At 38.8% G+C, this 22,205-nt stretch overlaps 1 protein-coding gene across 2 annotated transcripts in view; it reads left to right on the top strand.

The window, feature by feature from the left end:
- TMEM163 (transmembrane protein 163) overlaps positions 1-22,205 on the top strand; it is a 99,157-nt gene that overhangs the window by 67,963 nt on the left and 8,989 nt on the right. For both annotated transcript variants that reach the window (XM_061354302.1, XM_061354301.1), the window contains one exon: positions 9,195-9,291. In XM_061354302.1, coding sequence (XP_061210286.1) covers positions 9,195-9,291 — 97 coding nt within the window. The remainder of the gene's footprint in view (positions 1-9,194; positions 9,292-22,205) is intronic.

Here is a 22,205-nt window from a genome sequence, read left to right as displayed (position 1 = left end):
AAATTAATATTACAGAAACTCTCAAAAGCCTTTAATGTCGAGCTTTGGGGGGATGATAGAATTTCTGATTACCTTCACAAGCCAGGAGGGTGCTTAGAAGTCAGGTGTACCGTAAGTGAAACTGTACAGTCTATGCAGATCTGAAACTAGAATACAGGATGTAAGCGTTTTCAAAATCTCCAAGTTGTAGAAATGTCTATTAGCTTTTATTGGCAGGTACTTAATACCTGGAGAATCAAATTATTTATGGAACTATTGCACCAGTTCAGCTGCATGATTTTAAAGGATGTAAATACCCTGTTCTACACTGACTAGTTGAACTCCCGAGGATAATAAAAATTTTAGAAGGCCTGTAATGCTTTCAACACGAAGTGGATCCCTAACATAGCTAGTCTGAGTCTCATATATAAATGGCATTTCCCCTCCATGTCCTTTAGGAAGAGGTTAGACCATGTGATAACATAGAATATTTAATTTGGCCTGTTATTTTATGTGCATAATCTGGTTGGGTTTTTCTTTTTTTTTTAATGGTGAGAAATAGGAGTAGCTGTAACAATGCTGATACAGATTCTGGCAGTTGGAGGAGGATTATGGAACATGTGCAATGAACAGTGAGCCCACTTCCTTCCTTTTAAATTGCATCTTAAAGTGACTGTTGCCTCTTCACCCAGCAGCAAGCTGGTGCAAATACTCTGAACAACCGCGACTCCATACAGTTTGGTTTCCAATACCTCTTCAGTAGCTAAACTTGGTAACACATAAGCTATACTACAAACATAATTAAGCAATTTAACTGTCTAATTGGCCACAAAGAATTTTAAGATTAGCAGTAGAGTGTGACAAAGGAGCAGGAATCTAAAGACTAAGGCTGATGTTGTGTATTTTTCCTGTGTATGACAGTAAAATGCCACAGTGGCTAGTAATTGTTCTTTTTAGAGTATGCCCTTTAATGGGTTTAAGTAGCAATTTTTAAAGTCTTTATTTCTAAGAGTCTTGATTTTTAGAGTCTTTATTTTCAGATTCTTTGTTTTTAGCGTCTTCAGTGTTTTAGAGTTTTTAGGAAAAGCTGTGCATCTTGGAAGGACGTGGATTGACTTGAGATGAAGGGAAGAGAAAGCAAAGAGAGGCCCATATCTGCAGCATCCCCAGCTGTCCTTTGGGGCCCCAAACTGCAAACCAGAACTGCAAACCAGAACCCAAACTGCAAACTGGTGACTGCAAACCAGAACTAATACTTTCAGCCACTCCTCTCCAAAACATCCTCCGAGTTTTTCCTTTTCCATATTATTTGACCATTGACTTACATTCCACTTCATCCCCATAGGCCAGAACCCACTGGTTTGACACCAGAAAATAATTTGTTGGTGACCAAAACCTAAGCTTTTTCGTCCCGAGTTCTCAATGTTTTGAGTGTCAGCATTTTACAGTTGAGAAATCTTTGGCTGTCTCTGACTTTGGCTACTGTAATCAGACTAGAAGAGCTGCCATGATAGAAATATTAAATAACAGTAGGCCTAGCTTTGTTTAAACAGGCTGATGGCCTCTCATCTAGGAATGTGGTGCAGATTGTTGCAAGCTCCAAGTTACTAATGAAGGAACAGTCATGGAATGTAATTTGTATTTGGTTATGGGAAGAAAGAATGAAAACAGAGTACCAGCAAAATGAAGAGATATAAAAGGATTCCTGTCATGCGGCTAGACACAGAAGACAATTGAGAGAAATGTATAGAGAGAAACAGAATTAGAAAGTGGATGACTACTGTGTGTTCAAAAATATTTTCCTAACTCCTGACACAGCAAAAACTTCTTGGGTGTTTGCCTTGCGTTCCATGGGACTTGCCCTGAATGATTCCATACATGATACTCATGTTGTCATCACTAATACCACTAAAACCCTTTCAGATCATATTGAAACAGGAATTAGCACATTTATAGTTTTTATTAAGTTGATTAATATGATAATTAATTTTTTTCTTACTTAAGCTCCAGAGGTTTCATTAGTGGATTTATTCAGAGATTAAATCCTGTATCCATCATAAACCCAATTTTCTCAGCTTTGCTGGAAAAGATCACATTAGTTCTGGGCTTAGAGCTCATGTTGCTCTTACTGGCCTGCAGCTCATTTTAATGCTAAGCTACAATTCCTTGCAAAGTAATAGTTTTAACACTACCTTTTCACTGCAACGGTGAAAACAGCCTGGAGAGTTTTTACCATCTCCTTTTCTGTGGTCTATTAGGAACCATTAGTTCTGAAATACCTTGACAGAATCTGCAGAGATAAAGATTTTGTGAATAAAAGTTCATAGGATCATAGGATAATTCAGGAATGGAAGGGGCCTCAGGAGGTCACTTGCCCAGGCTCTTGCTCAAAACAGAGTCGGCTGTAGGATAAGAATAGGTTGCTCAAAATTTATCCAGTCAGGTGTTGAAAACTTCCAAGGATGGAGACTCTGCAACCTCTCTGGGCAAATGTTTTGCTTTTCTCATGATGGAAAATCTGTTTGTCTTAGAAAAATATATCATGATAACATTCTTAATCAAGAAAATACAGAATTAAAACGAAATAGAGTAAACCGGCTCGTGTAAGTTAACAGACTTACATGTAGAGTATTATCTTTTATTTATAGTATCGTAGCTACCAGAGAATTGAGACAAAGATGAGGGACTGAAGTTTGTTTTGGTGGCAGCTTTGCAAATAGGAGAGAATGTAAGACTCTGTTTTTTACCTGAAGAATATTAATATAAACTGTAATGGTTTATAATGACTTTTCTCACAGATCTCTTTATCACACTTACATCTGTAACCGATGAAATTATTAAAATGTTTTCCATGAATAAGATAAATGATGTTTTCAATAAATAAGGTAAGTGATCCTCATACAAGATGCATCTTATAATGAGAACAGTCAACCACTGGAACGGCTTCCCCAGGGACATGATAAGAGTCCTCATCATGGGAGGTTTTCAAAAAAGCAGATGGACAGGGTACTAGATCATCTCATCAAGGCTCCCTTTCCCATGAAAGGTTGGACTAGGTGATTTTTTTGAGGTCCCTTCCAACCTGGGCTGTTGATGCTTCTGCGAGGGTCTTTACACTGGTAAAAGTAGCAAGAAACCACAAATAACCCATGTAATCAAAAAAGATAAAGTAATCTGAGATACAGAAATGAATAAGCAAGGTGGGAAACTAGTGCAGTATTTGACAAGAAGGTTGGTTTTTTAATACTGCTTTTTAGTCATATCATATGTTAACAGAACTGGGAAGTAATCGGACTGCTTCTGACAATCTTGTTTTATTCCACATGGTGTCATCACATTTCAGGGACTATTTTAATGAACTTGAAGTGTGGTGGTGAAATAGGTTTCGGGATGTAACAGACATATTACCAAGTACGAGACCTCACTCTCTCTCTCCAGTGCCCCAAAACAACTGTCTCTGTGAGCTGCTGAGGAAAAGTTAACACATTTTTGCAGACTGTATTCATATGCATGAATAATTTTTTCTGAATCCCTAATTCTGTTGCACCAGCTTTGCTGCACATGAGAGCAGATTGACTTGAGAGGAGTACCAAGAGCTTCATTACAAACCCTCATTGGTAGTGTGTTACTGAGGTCCATGTGCCAGAAAGGTAGCAGGGTGATAATTAAAAAGGGAAGCTTCTTGCAGTAGCTGTTTTATAGCAATCAGTTGATATGAGGAAAACTGTCATCACTCACCCTTGTATAGTTTCTCCCAGATCTCTTTTGAGGTAGCATATAGCAGAGCTTGTCACTGGGGGTATATTTCTAACTTTATAACAATCTATTTATTTTTTTACAACTGTTACAAAACAAGTAACCAAGACTCTGAATCTGCAGTTTTAGTTGAGGCTGACTGCTGCTTACATGAAGAGCAGTCCCTTTGGCTGGAATGGGTTGACTCATGTAAAGAGTATTCGGTGTGGCAAGAACTGTGCTAAAGCTGAAATTCCTTTATTACATTGAAGATTAATCACCACAGAGATCTGAGTGAGGTTAATTGTTAGTTCTGTAATGGAACTATGACAGAATTTAAGTCTTATCACTATCTATAGGGAATTGTAACAAATAATTACAAATATAATACAGAATTACAGATAAATCCAGAAATTAGAAGGCTGTTTTGCTATGTCTGCTAGATGCAAATGAATTGAATACTTGGACTTTTTCTCCTTAGGAAATTTTGTGATAAAAAATTGAAAAAAATGTTAACTTACTAATAGCATCTTGAAAATTGGCAGTTTGTGGAGATGGAACCTTCTGAATCTCAGTACTTTTCATAGCTACTTGCTTAAAAACCATTAACTTATGCAAAGTAACGATTTTTTGATTAAGGGAAAGACTATTGTCTGCTTACAGTGATAGATTTAATTTTCTGGTTTACCTATGAGTTGTGAGAATTTGTCATCTACATGAAGAATTATGTCTATTAGAGCTCTATACAGGGGATGTGTTACAGAAAAGATGAGGTGGCAGCTGTATGTCATGTAATACAGTTACACTCATCTTAGTCTGATGAGTGTGAGTACAAATATCCAGGACTGGTGTAATACAAAATAGATATTTATAGGGTTGTCTAAATAGGTTGTGTAAAGGTTGTAGTATTGCTTTTAGAAGATTGTCTTTTGGAGATTGTCAGGCTGTAGCACATCCAGAACCAACTTTTAGGCTGGTGACATGACTTAGTTCTTAGGATTTAAACATAATCATGTTTATGGATTCCACTAGAAGTGAACTGGCAGTAACTGAAGCTCAAAAGGTTCAGTCTTTGGCAGTTTTGAAACTCCAAATAATTTCATTCTCAGTGCATGAGGCTGTGGTACAACTGATTTGAAGTATGTTTCATCTGTGAAAAAGTTACTTTAAAAAGTTCACAAAATTGATTAATTTGTTTTTTAAGACAATGAATTATTCTTTAGATTAGCTTCTGGATTCTCAGATAGAAATACTGCATCAAAAATAGATAAAAATATTTTTGGCAGATTGTGGTCAGCTATCGAGGCCTACAGCAAACTGAAGAAGTGGTTTTACTGTTATAATACTAAATTCTCTTTACTGTCAACTTAATGATATAGTTTTAATTATTTTTGAATTCCAAGTGCCATTGCTCTAAGGAAAAAAAAACCACCAAAAAAAACCAACCAACCAACTTTCAAAGTTTGAGCTTTAGTTTGCCGAAAAGTTGATTATTGCCTGAATATCAGAGAGATGTCCTTACCTTGTCCTTTCTGTATTTGTCTATTATTCTTTAAACTGTACTTCATTCTGAGAGATTCCAGAAGGTGTATTGTTTCTGAAACTCAAGTAATGATGTTCCATTACCTTTTAAAATGTTTGATTAAATTGTTTCTGTTCCACTTTCTTTTTAGAAGCAACATATTGCATGGAACTGAGGGAGGTTTCAGATTCATTAGGTCTTTTCTGTTGCCTGTCAAACCTGTATGACCAATGATTTTGTATTATAGATCTATTACATCTCTAATGATGTAGTAGATATATAGTGGGAAGCTCTTATACTAACTTGGGTAGAAATGGCTGTAAAATAAGTATATGATCTTCGGTAGGTGCTGGAAGCGTAAGTAAGTGATAGTTGCGGCATAAGATATGTGGAGATCTCTTCATCCTGGATGTCACTGGACAGAGTATCCTCATGGCTTAGCAGGAAGATACAAATGTTCCGGAATTTGAGGGCGTAGGTGGACCACTAGTTACTCCAGAGTGTGTGAGTCATTGATCATGTGGGACTGGAGATTGAAGACCATTTATAACACTACCATGATTCCAAGTCAGAGGTATCTATGAAATCTACACTAGGTTGTCTGTCAAACCTCACTTCTGTATTAACTCCTCTTTTAAATTTTATGGGCGTTTCTGAGTTGACTTGAACTTCTTTAGAAATGGCAGTCTAATTTAATTGAATGTTAGTAATGAAATTGCATTTGCCAACAACCTTGGCACTAACATCCTTCATGTGAAGTTGAAAATACTATTTAGTTGCAAAGCGGTAACTGTTAGCAGATGGAAGTTAGCAGGCTTGTATGAAAGTTTTTGTTGTCTACTGGCTTGAAAATAAAGCAAGCTTACAATAGCCAAGTACAATTTCTTTATTATGTGCTACAGTTAAAATTTCAGATTACTTTTTGTAGGTTTTTTTTTTTTTGTAGTTGAATTTCATTTCTAGTTGAAGTTTGCATGTTTTGCTTTCTAGATAGAAACTACTTTTCTGGCAAATGAGATTGGAAAAAGTCACTATGCAGTATTTTGTTCTAGTGGTTTTGCAGATAAATTGGAACACTCAAGAAGACAAGAAACCTGTATTTTTACACTTAACTTGCTGTGCCGTTACTCATGAATTTTGCATGGCTATGGATTCCAAAGCCGGCATATAAAGGAGAAACTAGGCTTGCTAAATATGACCACTGAATACTGATCAAGCCTCAGACTACATTTCTGTCTGCTGTTAATACCCTTGTCACTGACATCTTCCTTTTTCTTTCTACTTTTAACTATTTCTGGTTAAGTAGATGTATAGCAATTTTTCTGTAAAGAGAATTTTTTTTTTTTTTAAAGCTAATCTGGGGAATAAAAGAAGTACCTCAATATTGCTGAAGTCATTACTTACATGCTGGCTTAGGCAAAGATGCAAAATGTTTGGTGTTAAGCTTGGATGATTGGGAAGTTCACAGAGAGAACCCCAAACTCCCCAACATACATGGGAACTGAATTCAGTCAGCAGTCAGGGCAAGCACTGGTTCCATGGACAAATTAGACTTGTGCCAGCAAGGCTCCTATCAAGCCCTTAGGGAATGATTCTTCTTCAGGAGATACATTCAAGGAATAGAAGGTACGCTAAGAGGAAGTGATGATGCTGCAGTGTTTTCTCTTTCCCATATCCTCAGCATTCCAAAATATGTATTAGTACAAAGAAGTTTAATCTGTCTCCAGCTCACAGATTTGTGGCTATGTTAATTTGAGCCTGCTGGGAATCATAGAAAAGCTTCTCTTTCAGTGTTGCTTTCAGAAGAAATATCATATTGTTGAATGACATGTATGTATCTTATGTAAACCTGTCACTGGGTCAGCAAATGGTATTAGGCAAATCAGCTAACTTTTGTGGGCCAGTTCTGTGTTCAAGTTACCTAATGCCTGCATGTATCTCAGGTAAATGAGAAGAACATTTAGTATATGTTTCTGTACATAAAAAAAAAATGAAAATAATCATCGCAGCAGAATATATTACGAAGGATTGTGCAGTATAAGCTTCCTAGATTATGGCAGCACTAAATATTACAGAAGTAATACATAAAGGTGGTATTGAAAAAAAACCTGAGTTTGACAAAAGAAGGTCAAGGAGCTCTGAACAGATCTCTGAGCAGTGATCCATTCAGATAGAGTGAAGCTGCAAATCTCTAGAATCTGTTGCAGAACAGGATGTTGCTTGCAAATATGCAATGAAAAAAAGAAACCCCTCTTAAGTTTTTCAAGTTTACTCATTCCTGTTGGAAGATGAACTTGTCTCCCCTCCATATTACCATTTAATGATCACCTCTCACTGCAGGATTGTATAGAATCCTCTAAACTTCTTCCTCTATCACAGATTATGAGCCAGATTTTTGTTCTTGTGTTTGAGTCTAGGGGAAGGACTCTAGGGCAATCAGACTATCTCAAGCCTTTTCTCCTTATCTTTTAAGATGGGTTATGTTTAACAAGATGAGGCCTGTGTTGCAGTTCACTATAAAGGAGTTAAATGTCTTAAAATAGGTGTAGCAGAATTTTGCCTACCTCATACAAGTACCTAATCTACAATGCCACTCTGTTGCTAGGAAGGATGCTAGCCTCTATATTGTCTGTTCTCCTCTGTAGAAGAGCAGCCCCTTTATTGAGAATTTGTTTGTAGGATTATATGGATTGTCCACAGCGTGGTTTTGTGTCACTTGTGTTGGGAATAAAATGACCAGCTACTCACCTGCGCCACTGCTGCAGCTGCATCTTCAGCCCCAGGAAGAGCAGTGCCAGTTCAACTGCAGTCTCTAGATGGAGCTTGATGTGAACATTACGTGTGCTGCCAACCACCAGATGGCCTGATGTCTGAGTTGTTGAAAATAGTAGCATGCCACTGGAATAATTATAGCATCCATAAACTGAGCTAACAGATAGGTACCAAATGATGAATAGCAAACAATGGAAATACAACTTTTGAAGAAAGAAAGTTGTACAACTACTTCATGCTTTAAACATTAAAATGATTCTTACTGTACACCTGTCTAGCGTAGTAGTATTTTATATGAAGACATATTAGTGAAATATGGATAAAGAATGGATATATCGTTACTGTAACAGATGGACTATTATTGTTTGTGGAGGAAATCAAAGTCTTATATCCTGTAGTATTTCATGGCAAGAGGAACTCAGAGTAGGATCAGTCTGTGTGTTTGAACAAAAGCAAGAGTTTTCTTTTTTACTGTGCAGTTTCTGTATGCATTATGTGCTTTTTAAGCCTCATAGTGCCTGTGTCCTATACAAAACTTAATTATTTTCTGTTATTCTGTTACTTTATCTTCTGTTCATTAAGCCATTTGTTTGCTTTTTATAAGGCTGGGTTGTAAACTGTGCAGAGCAGGAATAGAATCTAATTCTGCAGAGCACCTAATCTGATGAGACTTATCCTTATGTAGGTATTGAGACCCCTTTGAACAGCCTACAATGTGATACACCTAATGTGCTGATTTTTTTTAGTGTCTGCAGTTAAAATCTTTTTTCTTGGAGGTTTAGGGCAGAAACATGTTTTGTGTCCTGTTATGCTAATGACCAGCATCTGTCCTGCTTTGGTAAAGAGAGCTAAGTTCCCTTGATTATTCAAATGCAAGATCCTAGCCAAACCAACGAAGAGAAACAGACCTCTAGAGGACTCTATGATAAATCATCAGGAGCTGAAGGGGCATGTCTTTATCATCTTATCTGCCCTGTCTTCTCACATATAATGCAGGTTTTAAGAACTGGAGAGGAACTGGACATTTCATTCTCCTCTTTAATTCAGTTCTCTGTCTTTAGCTTCTGAATTTATTCTTTTTATTATGAGTATTCTGTTATGTGTTACCCTTTAGCAGTGGGAGAGTTGACAACCCCAAATATGTTCTTAACGTTTCTTTTTATTCTTCTCTATTTTTTTTTTCCAGAGCTTGTGTTATCTTGGGTGTCATATTCCTCCTGTCATCTATATGTATTGTGATCAAAGCTATCCACGATCTTGCGAAGAAAGTGCTTCCAGAAGTGGTAAGGTGATTCTTGTTCTTTAAAATGTTCTCTTTATTCCCTGCACTCAGTGGCACTGAGAAAGGCCAACATCTCTTTTGAACTCAGCACAGCTGTAGCAGGTGCATTTCTTGCCTGGCTGCACACTCTGGTCCTAGACTTCAAACGGTATTTTGTCCTTAAGTGTTGGAGTATAGTTGTTAATGGGTTTTTACCGGCTTGATCCCATCTCTTCTTCTCCATGGTTATCTTTATGGGCCAAATCTTTCTCAACATAATGACTTAAACCTTTCATATGGAACTGTAGGAGTTAACTTACAGAGGGGAGATCTCTCTGGGCTTAATGAAAGTAGTAGAATTTTATGAGGAGAATCTTTTCACAGTTCACTGCTCCAGTAGCTTCAGTATTTTATTTTTAATGTAGAAAAAAAAAAGTATTTTTGGATTGTATTTTTGTTTTCCAGCTCTTGCCTCCAATTCCAGAGCCATGTACGAGTAGCAGGAATGAAACAGGTGAGGGGAGCATGCTGGGTGAAAGAGCTGTTTTTTTGACTGGCTCACCATGGAGCATCACAAAGGGCTTTTCTCCTGCTCTCTGCTTTCTTTTGGTTATGAAAGCCAGTCCCTACCTGGCCTATAGAGCAGCTCTCCTTAGCAGCCTTTGTCTCAGCTCTGCTCTCTCCTGTCCTGCTTGCTTCCTTTCGGTGCTGGGTATTAACTTCCCTAAGCTCCCTAAGCTCTACTCATCCAGAACGGCCACTCACTGGGAGAGCCATTTGGCAGTAGCTCTAGTCCCAGAAAATTCTTCCAAATGTGCTGAAAGAAAATGAGGCTTCAGTTCATATGCAACCTGACTTGTACGTTTTAAATTCAGCCTTCGTGAAGTTGAGTTTATTTGTAGCTGTGTGCAGGCTTTTGTATCTGGGCTTCACCCTGCCAAGTACCATTCTCAACACATCACTAGAGAGAAACATAAACTCCTCACTTTCAAGCATGAGATGGAGGCAGAGCTGGAAAAAAAAAGCTAATTTGGAATTTCAGCTTATTACCCACTGTTAGCAGTGCAGATGACCCACTGGGTCCTGTGCTCTCATGGAAAATTCCAAGAAGCTGTGTCACTAAGGAAACTTTATTTTCAGTAGTTCAGGGAAATTTGGGCAAAAATGCATAGCATACCAAAAGCCCACAAGCTAAGACACTACTGAATTGCAGCCAGGTGCATTGTTTAAGTGCAGCTGATTCATGTTCTCTTTGCACTTTTCCTTTTTTCCAGTCTTCATACTTTACTGCCCCCTCAGCTTTGCCAGCATAACAGCACAAGTAGTCATTCACCAGCCTGGTTCTGTCAAAATGATCTAGGTTAGCTTAAGCACTTTTAATAGTCAGGTCTTAAACTCAACCAAAACATTTTGACAGAACTGGGCTAGGGAACGAGCATGGATGCCGTTGCACCAGTAGGGCTGAAGGAGATCCTGAAAAGGATAAGGGGAGACCCTACTGTGATGGCCAGCTAAAGGACAACCTCTTAACTTGGCTGCACCCAAACAGTGCATCTGGCTACAGTTTGACTCCTATTTAGTGAGAAAATAAATATATAGTCTTGACTCTGTGAAGCAGAAAGAAGGGAGGCTGCAGAGATAATTAAAACACATGTTTGGTGAATTTATGGCAGTGTAGATCAGATTCATTTGATGTCTCAGTCTAATGCATTGTGGGCAAATGCCCTGATAATTCCAGTAGTAAGAGCAAAGGTTTAAAAGGTGTGTCATCTATATTTTATTCTTCCATCATTACAGGTACTGTCTACAGTTGAGGTCTCTGTTTCTTACACAGGGAGAAAAGTCTCCTCTATGCAGCATCAGAGTTATGTATGACTTCAGACATGTTGTACTTCCTAACTTATAATTTTTGAAATGCATTTAGAGAAGGTAAAAAAAAAAGTGAAATTAGACCTACAGGAAAGTATCCCTGATGGGAAGTCCCATTACATTTCAAGTGCCCTGTACAAATAATTTGTACAAGTCTCTTCTGTCACAGACTGCTCAGATTCAGACTTCCATGTACTGAAACTGTGTCAAGTAGGTAAAAGCTAGGGTGGATACTGCTTACATTGGACACCGTATCAGGATAAATAGATAATTTTGCTTCTGTCATAGGGTCAACTGTTCTCACTCATTCAGGCACTCAAGTACTCCCAGCACTTTGAAAGATGTATCTGGCAGGGTATGGACTATGGCTGACTACTAGCAGAGTAAAAGCCTCGTTGCATACACATAATTTTCGTACCTTGCAATTCTGCCTGGGAAATAGGTTAGAACAAGGGATGAAAAAAGATGGTACTGTTCATTGTTTCTTAAATGACAAGGATTCTCATTCCAAAGTCTTTCAGTGCATCTCACTGTGGGGAACTGACTCAGTAAGGGTTGCATGACATGTGAAATATCTGTGGGTAAACTAAGAATAACACTGAAAAATGGGGAGACTGAGAGAACAGCATTACTGCTGCAAGTCATGGCCAGTGAGGTATTATGCCTGACAGTTGCTACATTAAAAATAGATGGGGGGAAAGGTTGTTTTTTAATAGAAACCTTTTCAGTTGCTCTAGCCATGCCTGGATCTGATGCTGATTTTCTGTTTGCTTTAGCTGCTCTGTGTTGCAGCAGAAATAGTCATTCTTCTCAGTTGCTTGGGTCTTTGCTGATTATGTTCTCAGCTGATCTGCAGCTGCCCGGGCGGTATTAGCAACTTAGCAGAGTTGAAATCTGCTCAAATTAAATCAGTAAGGGGAAGAAGTTTCTGCTCTACTGTTTTATATAGGGTGCTGTCTTCTACATTGGACCACAACTGAACTAATCACTAATGGTACTAATTTCTGTAATACCTTATCATGTAATTTAGCTATAATGTATGGACATAAGGACATGGAGCCGTTGGAGCAAGTCCAGAGGAGGGCCACAAGGATCATAAGGGGGCTGGAGCACCTCCATACACACAGGCTGAGAAAATTGGAGCTGTTCAGCCTGGAGAAGAGAAGGCTGCGTGGAGACCTCATAGCAGCCTTCCGGTATCTGAAGGGGGCCTACAAGGATGCCAGCAAGGGACTCTTTGTCAGAAACTGCAGCGATAGAACAAGGGGTAATGGGTTTAAACTTAAACAGGGGAAGTTCAGTTTGGATATAAGGAAGAAGTTCTTTACTGTTAGGGTGGTGAGGCACTGGAATGGGTTGCCCAAAGAAGTGGTGAATCCTGCATCCCTGAAGTGTTCAAGGCCAGGCTGGACAGAGCCTTGGGTGACATGGTTTAGTGTGAGGTGTCCCTGCCCATGGCTGGGGGGTTGGAACTAGATGACCTTAAGGTCCTTTACAACTCTACCTATTCTATGATTCTATGACATATATGGAAAAATAGTTAGAACAGTGGTTTCTGCAAATGTGAAATAGCCAGTTCTGAGTCAAAACAGTGACTTGAAGTATGTTTTTATGGCAATTTTATTGGCTGTGTGGTTGCACTTAATGGCTTGAATGTCCAAATGGAGATCAGTGATGAGTGGTGTTCCTTAGGAGTCAGTATTTCAACCAGCACTGTTCAACACCTTTGCCAGCAACATGGACAGTGGGATTGAGTGCACTCTCAGCAAGCTTGCCAACACTGAGCTGTGTGATGTGGTTGACATGTTGGAGGGAAGGGATGCCATCTAGAGGGACCTTGTCAGACTTGAGAAGTTCTCTGAGTTTGTTTTTGAGTAAATTTTGGAGAAATTAGTATGATATGGACAAGTTTGAGAAATTAAGCAGATAAAGCAGTTAAGTATCTACTTGCTAATTGGAAGGTGCTGTGATTAAAGCCATAGTCACTTCTGAATAATTCTGGATCATTTATACAAGTTACATTGGTTACATATGTGTCAGTTCTCACTATGCCTGTAGCAAGAAAGAGACTTCCTTGGAAAGAACAGAACTTTAACACAGAGATTCTGTTGTCTTTGAAGAGGATCTCAGAAGAGTTGCTTTCATGAAAATACTACCAGTAAGAAAGTATATAAAATTCACATAAGAAATAAGAACCTTTATCAAATGTTTTGAACACAGATTTTCTTTTACTTATGTGGACTTTCATCAACAGGAGTCTTCAGACTTGTCATCATGTGATGATTTCAGCCGCAGGTCTGAAACCACCACGTTCTGGAGGACCAAAAGGAGGGTGACAGGTTTATATGTTAAACCTCTCTAGCTGGCATTTCTAGCTCGACTACCCCATCCTGTAAGGACTTAAATGTCCATAGTTTCTTGTCAGACTGCAGAGAGCAGCTACTTAATTTACAGGACAGGAGCTCAGGTTTAGCTCAGTCAGGCATTTTTCAGTCACCTATTTGAATTCTCTTTACTCCATGCTGAATGTAATTTTGTGGAAACACTGAATGACAGCACTCCTGATCTGCACTGGCATAGAAGAGAGGACAATCAGAGCTCCTGACTTTTTGCATTTCTTAATACTGCCTCTGCTTTTCTTTCTGCTTTTTGTTTGTTTTCTCTGAAGTAAAAATAAATAATAGGTAGTGTATGTTGCTACACATGCTTTCAGCACAGGCAGTGTTTTTTTTGTAATTCTTTTGAATGCTTCAGAACCTTGGGAAACACAGCAATGGTGTATTTCCTCTTTTGGTTTCCTTGCTTGATATGCCAAGGACTGTAGTTGACTTTGAAATAGCCTATAAGGCAGGATATTAATGACTAGGTAGATTAATTAGGTTAAAATGCGGATAAGGTTAGTAAGTGTTTGTCTGGAATTTTGTTTCCTGGTAATGTGTGTTTTATATATGCAACAGCAACTGTGGCCATACTGGGTCAGGTTAAAGGCCCATCTTTGGTCATAACAGACTTTATTTGTACCTTTCTATTTAGTTTTTCCTCCATTTTTAGATCAGGAAGTCTGAAGAGCCCACAGAATTCAAGGTACAGCGCTCACCAGGGATTTATACAATGTGCTAATTTCTGCAAATTACTGTTGAGCACTGAACTGGTATTATTACAGCACGTTCACTGTGGATTCCATCTCCTGCAGCTAACAGCAAGCTCAGGAATTGTCACTATTAGGTAAACGTAGGGTTTTCCCCGGGCACAGTACTTTATATTTAAATTATAATTAATAAGAAGCCTGCCCTGAAAGATGACGTTCGTTGTTAGGAGAGTTGGCCAGTGAGTTAATTATACAGCTATTATATAATTCTGCATTCTTATTAATTACATACTTCTTACTAACATGGGGAAAAGTTTCTTTTCAAGTAACTGATATATGTATTAATCCTCAGGGTACAAAATATAATCCCTTGTTGTTAGTGTTTTCAGTATTTGCCATGTAGAGCAGTGTTTTCCACCAACTGATCCATAGAATTGTATTTCTTATTGTGTTTTTAAATTAATTAATTAAGTTGTGAATTAAAGGGATGATGATGAGGTAGATACAGGAGAAATGTTGCAACTGAAGGGGTCTGTTTGTCCCCAAAGTCTGGAATCTGCCTATACTGAATATACCCAGCGTGAAGTGTAAAGGGTTTTATTTTTCCCACATTTTTGAAGCTTTGGACATTAGTTTTAATGAGCATCAGAAAATGTGTTATGGGTCTCTGATTTTTGGACAGAGGGGTTAGAATACAGCTTTCATGTCCCTTCCAGAGAGGATCTGTCTGTTGTAACCTTTCCTTGAATTTGCAGAGATGCTTCATTTTCCTTTGGAGGCAGTTTTGTGCGGGGATGTGTGTGTAGACAGTTCCTGCATGCAGCAACACATTTGCACAAATCACTGCTTTTATCAAGTTGTGACCTCCATTCTCATTTGATGGAAAATAGTTTTAATTTAAACTTTCTTGTTTTATGAATTTAGAGATGTGATGATATTTTCCACTTGTCTTGGAGCATGTTGGTTTGAAGGCAGTCTTACTGTTTCTCTACTATTCTTATCATATAGCTAGGATGCTTAGATATTTGGGGAAGATGACCTGTAAAATACATGTGTACTTGTACTGTAGAGAGCCCATACAGTGCCTGAGCCCTTCCAGAATTTTTAAGTGACACTGGCTTACACTTTCTATGCATATGCTGTACAGTGGATCTGCCCAAACAATATGCATGTGTTTGCAGTAAGGAGTAGCTGTGAACATGGTATTGTACACCTGGAAATTTTGGAAAAAGTATGGAAAGATAACAAAATGCAAAGGTTTTTTTTGGTTTTTTTTTTTTTTTTAACAGGGAAGAGAGATGTGGCATTAATGTGTGGGACCCTTACAGCTACAAATTCCACTTCTTTCTGTGCTCTTCTCCTATTTATATAGTTCTATAGCTGTGAATTTCTTATATAGCTGTGAATCGTTATTCTTTGAGGGTCTGCTTCAGCATGACATGTTGCAGTTATTTCAGTTTCATGTCATTGACCCCTAAAGAAATAATTTTCACTGATCAGATCTTTCTCTTCCCTCCTGCCTTTTATTTTTCTTTGTTCCTAATGCACTTACTGGAAGTGTTAGAAGTAGGCCAGCTGGGGTGTTTGGAGTTAAGGTTTCTAATAATTTTAGCTGTTGTTCAATACACCTGACTTACAAAACTAAACAGTATTTGACATTTGGAATCTAAAACCTTCATTCTGTTTACCCTTGCACTGAATATTAAATGAGTATTTCTCTGATCATGTAATTTAAGGTTGTTGTTTTGGTTTTTTTTTCTCCCTACAGTGTTGAGTGTTGAACCTAAAATAGAATCACTTCTTGTTGGCTCAAAAATGATTTACTGGTTTTCCCCCCCTAGCTGTCAGACTCAGAATATTTCCCTATTGTTACTTGCAGCATATGTTCTCCAACCTATGTTAGCTGTAATAAGATAATTCCCACCAGGAAAAGGAATTAGCATTCCTTTATTGATGTTTCAGAGAGCTGTACCCACAGCCAGTACTGACCCTGAGGATTTGGTATGCATGCATTTCCTTACAAATAAGGAGGAACAGTGATATCGCACATTGTTGCTGACATTGTGCTTGTATTTCTGTGTAAATTTTACTGCTTTTGGTTGGGTTTTTGTTTGTTTGTTTGTTTTGTTTTGTTTTTTGTGTGGTTTTTTTTTTTTTAAGATTCTGTTAATATATGGAGAAAGGAGTTTAAAACTCAAGCATAGGTTTCAAGCATTGTTTTGTGCTTGCATTTCCTAGTGTTAGTATTTGCCATGTTCGTGGTAAAAATCATTTTTCATTTGCCCCTTTACCTCCTTCATGTTAATTACTATATATTCTTGGATAGTATAAATAAAATTTAAGTGCAAATGGTATGTTTTATTTTGACTTGCCACAAAGCATTTTGCAAGCCTTTTATTATTGTTTACTAAGGAAGGCTTAAAAGAGCCCGACCCAGCCACACTGAGAATGACTGTCTTACTTTCACCTGGGGTTGTAAATCAATATCCATTTACTATTCAGTTGCTGCTTGCATTTCCCTGGGTGATAGTATAACACATGTAATATCAATGCAGTTTGGCATTTGTCCTCATTAGTATGGCAAAGGACACATTTTTGCAAGAGCAAGCAAGCATCATGCCATATTTCTGACATTTCCTGCAGAACAAAGGGGAAAAAATGTAATCAGTTCATGTACAGAAGATATGCAGGACATCTGATGTGGCGCCTCCAATGCTCTTAGAAATTAAATCACTTGAAAGATTAGGCCACATGTAATTCTATCATATACTACTGATTGCAGTTGGAATTGGAAGCTAGGGGTGGCACAGTGTAGCTTTATGATTTCTAATTTATTTACTAATTTAATAATTTATAATAAATAGATCCTAAATATATTTAACAATGTCAGCAGTTGAATTATAGGTCAATAGCAATATAGCAAATAATACTTGTGATTATATACACGTAATACATGGCTAATATCTTTTATATATAAGTGTGTATACATATATGTAATTTATTGCTCACAATTTCAAATCAAAGTGCCAGATACATTAATTATACATGAGAATCCTGTTTTATGATTGTTACCTATTATGTATGGTATGGTGGTTTGGTGTTTGGCCTTAAATAATTAATTTAACCTTCAAATACATGTGCTTCTTACAGGTTGGTGAGAATGTTGTGTATACTTGGGCTAGCTAGTAAGCCAGGATTAGGAAAAAATTATCAACTAAAGGTCACTCTTTGTTCAAGTGACTGGTGGAAAGTCTTGTTTTCAGACTTTGCCACAGAGTGATAAGAAATAAAAATTGGCAACTACTAGCCGCTTGTTAGGTTCTGTGAAATGTACTGCTGATCTTAGAGTTGTGATCTTAGACTTTCAAACACACACTTTGCAGGAGTCCTAACGTCACCTAAGATAGTTCTGTGGAGTCCATAGCCCCTTGGTTCCCAGCCCTGGTGCCCCTGCTGTGGCATTTGGTGCACTGCTTGTTACCTGTTTCTTGAAGAAGTGTTCTGTGCTGTGGAATTGCTTTGTCACAGCACTTCAGCATCAAAGATACAAGTTTAAACATTCATAAGTTTGGGGATTATTTTTTTTTCCTTGGTACTAATAATAGCTCTTTATATCTCCATGTGAAGAGACTGTCTCCTGCTTGAGTCAGACGCTGGGCTGTTGGGTTGTTTTCAGAAGTGCAATTAAAATTCTTATCCTTTTTGAATTTCACTGGTGAGAGAGACCCTCCGGCTTCCCAGAAGCTCCCTCTAGACTGATTACATAAACTATTTATTATGGGGGAGAAAGTGAGAGAGATTTGGACCTTTTTTTTTTTTCTCCTCTTTTTTTTTAAAAAAAGTGTTTGCATTAGAAACATCTCTGTTACCATCTATATAAGAGAAATCCTTCATGGGAAGAGGAGGGAAACCAGTCCTTTTTGGTTAAGTAACATGCTTTTAGGGATGCCACAGCTGGTGTGTGTGCAGATGATGTGAGAGCTGTTGGAGGACCTGGAGGACTGGGAGGCTGTGGAAAGCATGTGAAGGTAGGGATGGGGAGCAGGGTGGTAACAGGCCCTCATGGCACTGGGGAGGACAGTGAGTGACCAGTTGTTTGGACTGAGGAAGGGTCATCAGGAGACATTGTGTGAGACAGATGGTGAGTTGCTGAGATGGGCAAATGAATATTTAACAACACAAACTCAGCTCAGTCTGGGCTAGCTATGATATTGCTCCTGCCAACAGCATCTGTAGCATTCCAGAAACGTGTCCCTACCTCCTCAGCCAAGATGAGCAAGGCTCAGCAGAGATACAACACCATGAGACACGAGTTTCCCTGAGAAGGCAAAAATGCCATGAAAAAGGCAGTACCAACAATTCCCAGCTCATGTGGGAGTGGAAGGAACCAGGCCCTTGGCTGGTTCACAGGGGAAGAAGGAGAAGGCAGAAGAGTGGAAAGAAACCTGCAGTTGTTGGGGATGGGGGAAGCAGCTTGTTTTGGGGTTGCACTAGAATGAGCTACCAAGGAGGGCCAGAGGGGAAGATCACACATAGATTTTAATCATGGCAGGGGGGTTGGAACTTGATGATCTTAAGGTCCTTTCCAACCCTAACTATTCTATGATTCTATAATAGGGTGTGTGTTCTGACTGCTGTGGAGGAACACTGAAGATGCCTTCTTCCTCCTGCACAGTGAATATATTTTTATTCAATACTGTACACTTCACGTGAACCAAGAACACTTTTGCATCTTACAAGTGGAATTTAGAGGAAGTGACTGTAATTAAAGGTTGAAGAGGAGTTGGCAGAAATAAGATATGTAATCAGGCCAGAGCTTTAACTTTGGCCTGATTTCATATCAGAATTAGCAAGATGCATTCTAGGAAAAGATTAGGAGTGCGAATCAGCTGAAATGCAGTTACTTGGCTGGGAATTGGGTTAAAATATCTCCCCCTAATAAGCCAAGCAGTGAAGCATTCCCTGTGGTTTTTGTTATTTATTTATTTATTTTTTTTAAATTTCGACAGTAGATTCAGAGTGAGATCAAAGTCACATCATCATCAACAAATTTTCCTTAAGCCATAAGATTACTGCTGCTTTCGGTGAAATCCTTGAAAGCAGGGACAGAACTGTTGCTATGTGCTTGCAGATCCCTCTTCTCAGCTGCACGGGTGGGGCAAAGCAGAGGGAAGCTGCCTGCTGATTTCTATTATTCCTTTTTATTACTTTTCTAGGACTGAAAAAGGACATCCTAGGAAAGCTTTCTTTTGGGAAACTGTCACAGCATAAAATCTTATATAGGGATCATCATGGCTTGATTTCATGAACGAAGATTTGACTGTAGCTATTAGAGTGCTATGTAATGAGATGGCAGTCCAGGATGGGCATCTCACTTTATGTACAGTACTGTTTTATCCATGAAGTCATCTAATAAGATATATGTGTGTCCTTTAATTAAGATCTAATGTACAGCATAGTAGCAATGAGGGAATATGATGAAAAGGAATGGAAAAGGAAAGAGCTTTATTTACCACACTGAGAAGCCTTTATCGTATGGAAATAATCAGGATTCAAATTTTTATCATCTGTCACAATTTGCTGCTGCTTTAATTAAAATAACAGCAAGGATGCATACAGTGAGTCTGACTGGGTGTGCTTCGTGCTCTTAATGACTGTCAGATGGGAAGGCAAGGGGTACGGAGAGGGCAGGACTGCGGGAAGATCCGGAGGGAGATGGTGCCAGATGGCCAGGCTTACTTTATTAATTTGGATCTCCGTTATGGCTTCTTTTTTCTTCACTTCTCCGAAGGATGAGTTAGTGTAATGGGAATCATTTCACAGCCACAGTATGACGTGTTTAACTCTTCAGAGCCCATAGCACTGTAGTGAAGAACCTCTGTCAGTCGTGGGTCCTGTGAGCTGGCCACCTCCAAGGCCTCAGCTCCAACCCAGGCGCTTGGCCCTCAGCAGCCCCCCATTAGGTCATTTGTTGAGTCCTGCTGTTCTGAACCAGCTCCAGCTTTTATCATTGCAACAAAGTAATGCCAAGGCAGCCTTTCAAGCTGCTTCTCTCCTCTTACCACCTCACTGGCTCAGGCAGCAAGCTGCAGGGACTGTCCATGCTGCTGCCTTCGCCACGTGGTTTTGGCCGATCTTTTACATCTACAAAACCTTCTTCACTCTTCTTCTTTCAGCTGTTGGGTGGGTGCCTGGACACACAGAAAGCATAGCAAAGTACTGAGGAGTCTGGTTTTGTCTTCTTGCATCTGGTGCTCCGTTATTGCGGTATCTGCTGCCTCCCCGTGGCTTTTGGTAGAAGCTGCGCACAACTGGAGCTGCTGATTTCGTTATTTAGGTTCACAGGTTAAAAAAAGAATAGTCTTCTAAAAATCTGCTTGGCACAGTCTAAAGCAAGAAACCGTCCAGGTGGTTGCATTAAGAACAGGGGGTTTTAATTACTTTCTGTGTCCACTGTGATAACAAAGGATTTTTAATTTGTCAGGCCGTCTGCATCATCAGTGGTTATCTGATTAGTATTAGCAATAAAATGAACTTGGCTTCTGTGATTCAATGAACAAAGCAACCAGACTTATGAAGAATGTCTAGTTCCCAAAGTCTCTATAAAAAGCCTATTTTTTGATTAATTTTGGGTTGATTCAGAAATCTGTGTCACACTTCAGTCATTCTTGGATTCCAGTGAAGCGGCTAGGCTCATTTTGATCCCAGCTGTATCGCCAGAACAAAAGACAAGATGCATTTCTATGTACGGTGAGTTTACCAACACATGCAGGGGAAAAAAATTTTGCCCCCAAAAATCTATGGTGCATACCATGAAAAGAAAAAAACAAACCAGCTCAAAATAATGATGAAGCCTCGCACTACAACAGAGGGAATAAGGTATGGCATTTTCAAGATTTTGACCTTGTAATTGCACTTTTGAACGTCTGTTCCAATACTTCTGAAAATCTCTTGTATTGGAATTGTCAGTTTTTTCCAAACTATGTGTATTTGTAATTGTTTACAAGTCAATCCCAAAGAATTTCATAGGTGTAGGAAAACTGCATTTGTCAGTCCAAGGCTGACAGTAACGTAACTTTTGATAGCAAAGTAATTCATGCTGTCACCTCCACTGGTTTACAACATTCAGTTCTGTGCTAGTGACAAACCTTGTGCTTTACTGAGGATGATGATGAAGACAAGAGGTAGGGATGCCTGGGAGCGATCAGTAAGTGTTCTGGGAAGTCTGCGGTGTGATAATGAAGTAAGAGATCTCATGTAGTCATTGACCATTAACAAGTGAGATGCCAGTGAAACACAGTGTTGAACTGTTGATTACTCCTTGAGCACTTGCCCAGCACATCATCTATGAAAAGCTGGAGCTAGCCACCAGCTGAGAGCACACCACATCTGCACACCCCTTTGCATTGCTCTTTTCCTCCGCTTCTCACTCACCCTTTAGTGAGTTAGGGGCCTTCGTGCTCTGGAGAGCATCACAAGCAGGTTTGCTTGCCATGCCTACTTTTACAAATGATTAAAGGAAAAAAACAAACTTGTGCATATGAGGGAAGCTCACATTCTGTATGGTAATACCGGAAGGACACTCTGACTGCTAATGTGGCAGGTTGGGATAGAGATGACTAGGTTTATGGAGCGTATCATTCTGCTTCAGATTATTCTTGTAAGTCTTACACATACGCTGTATGTTAAATACTATATAAAACATCTAATAAAATATTTGGTGAGATTAGATTAAAATCTCGAGACCACTCAGAGTTTTTGAGGCTGTCAAAATTAAGTCTTTGGGCCTGTTTTTTGAAAAAGATGCTCTAAATTTAGGGGCATGAATTTGACAAGGATTCCAAGTTTCGAGTGCTTTTTGTGGAGATTATCCAGACTTTTGGAGCTTTGTTGTCATTTCAGGTCTTCTGAAAGGTCCTAACTTTCCTTGCTAGGATGACAGCAACCAAATATTAGCAGTCCTTCTTTAGTCCTTCCCT

This window comes from Neopsephotus bourkii, unplaced genomic scaffold (assembly GCF_033783945.1).
Source record: "Neopsephotus bourkii isolate Nb327-2 ecotype Australia unplaced genomic scaffold, CSIRO-AGI_Nbou_v1 NB_730, whole genome shotgun sequence".
NCBI classification, from domain to species: Eukaryota; Metazoa; Chordata; class Aves; order Psittaciformes; family Psittacidae; genus Neopsephotus; species Neopsephotus bourkii.
Note: the sequence above shows the minus strand (reverse complement) of the source record. Positions and strands in the feature narration are given on the sequence as shown.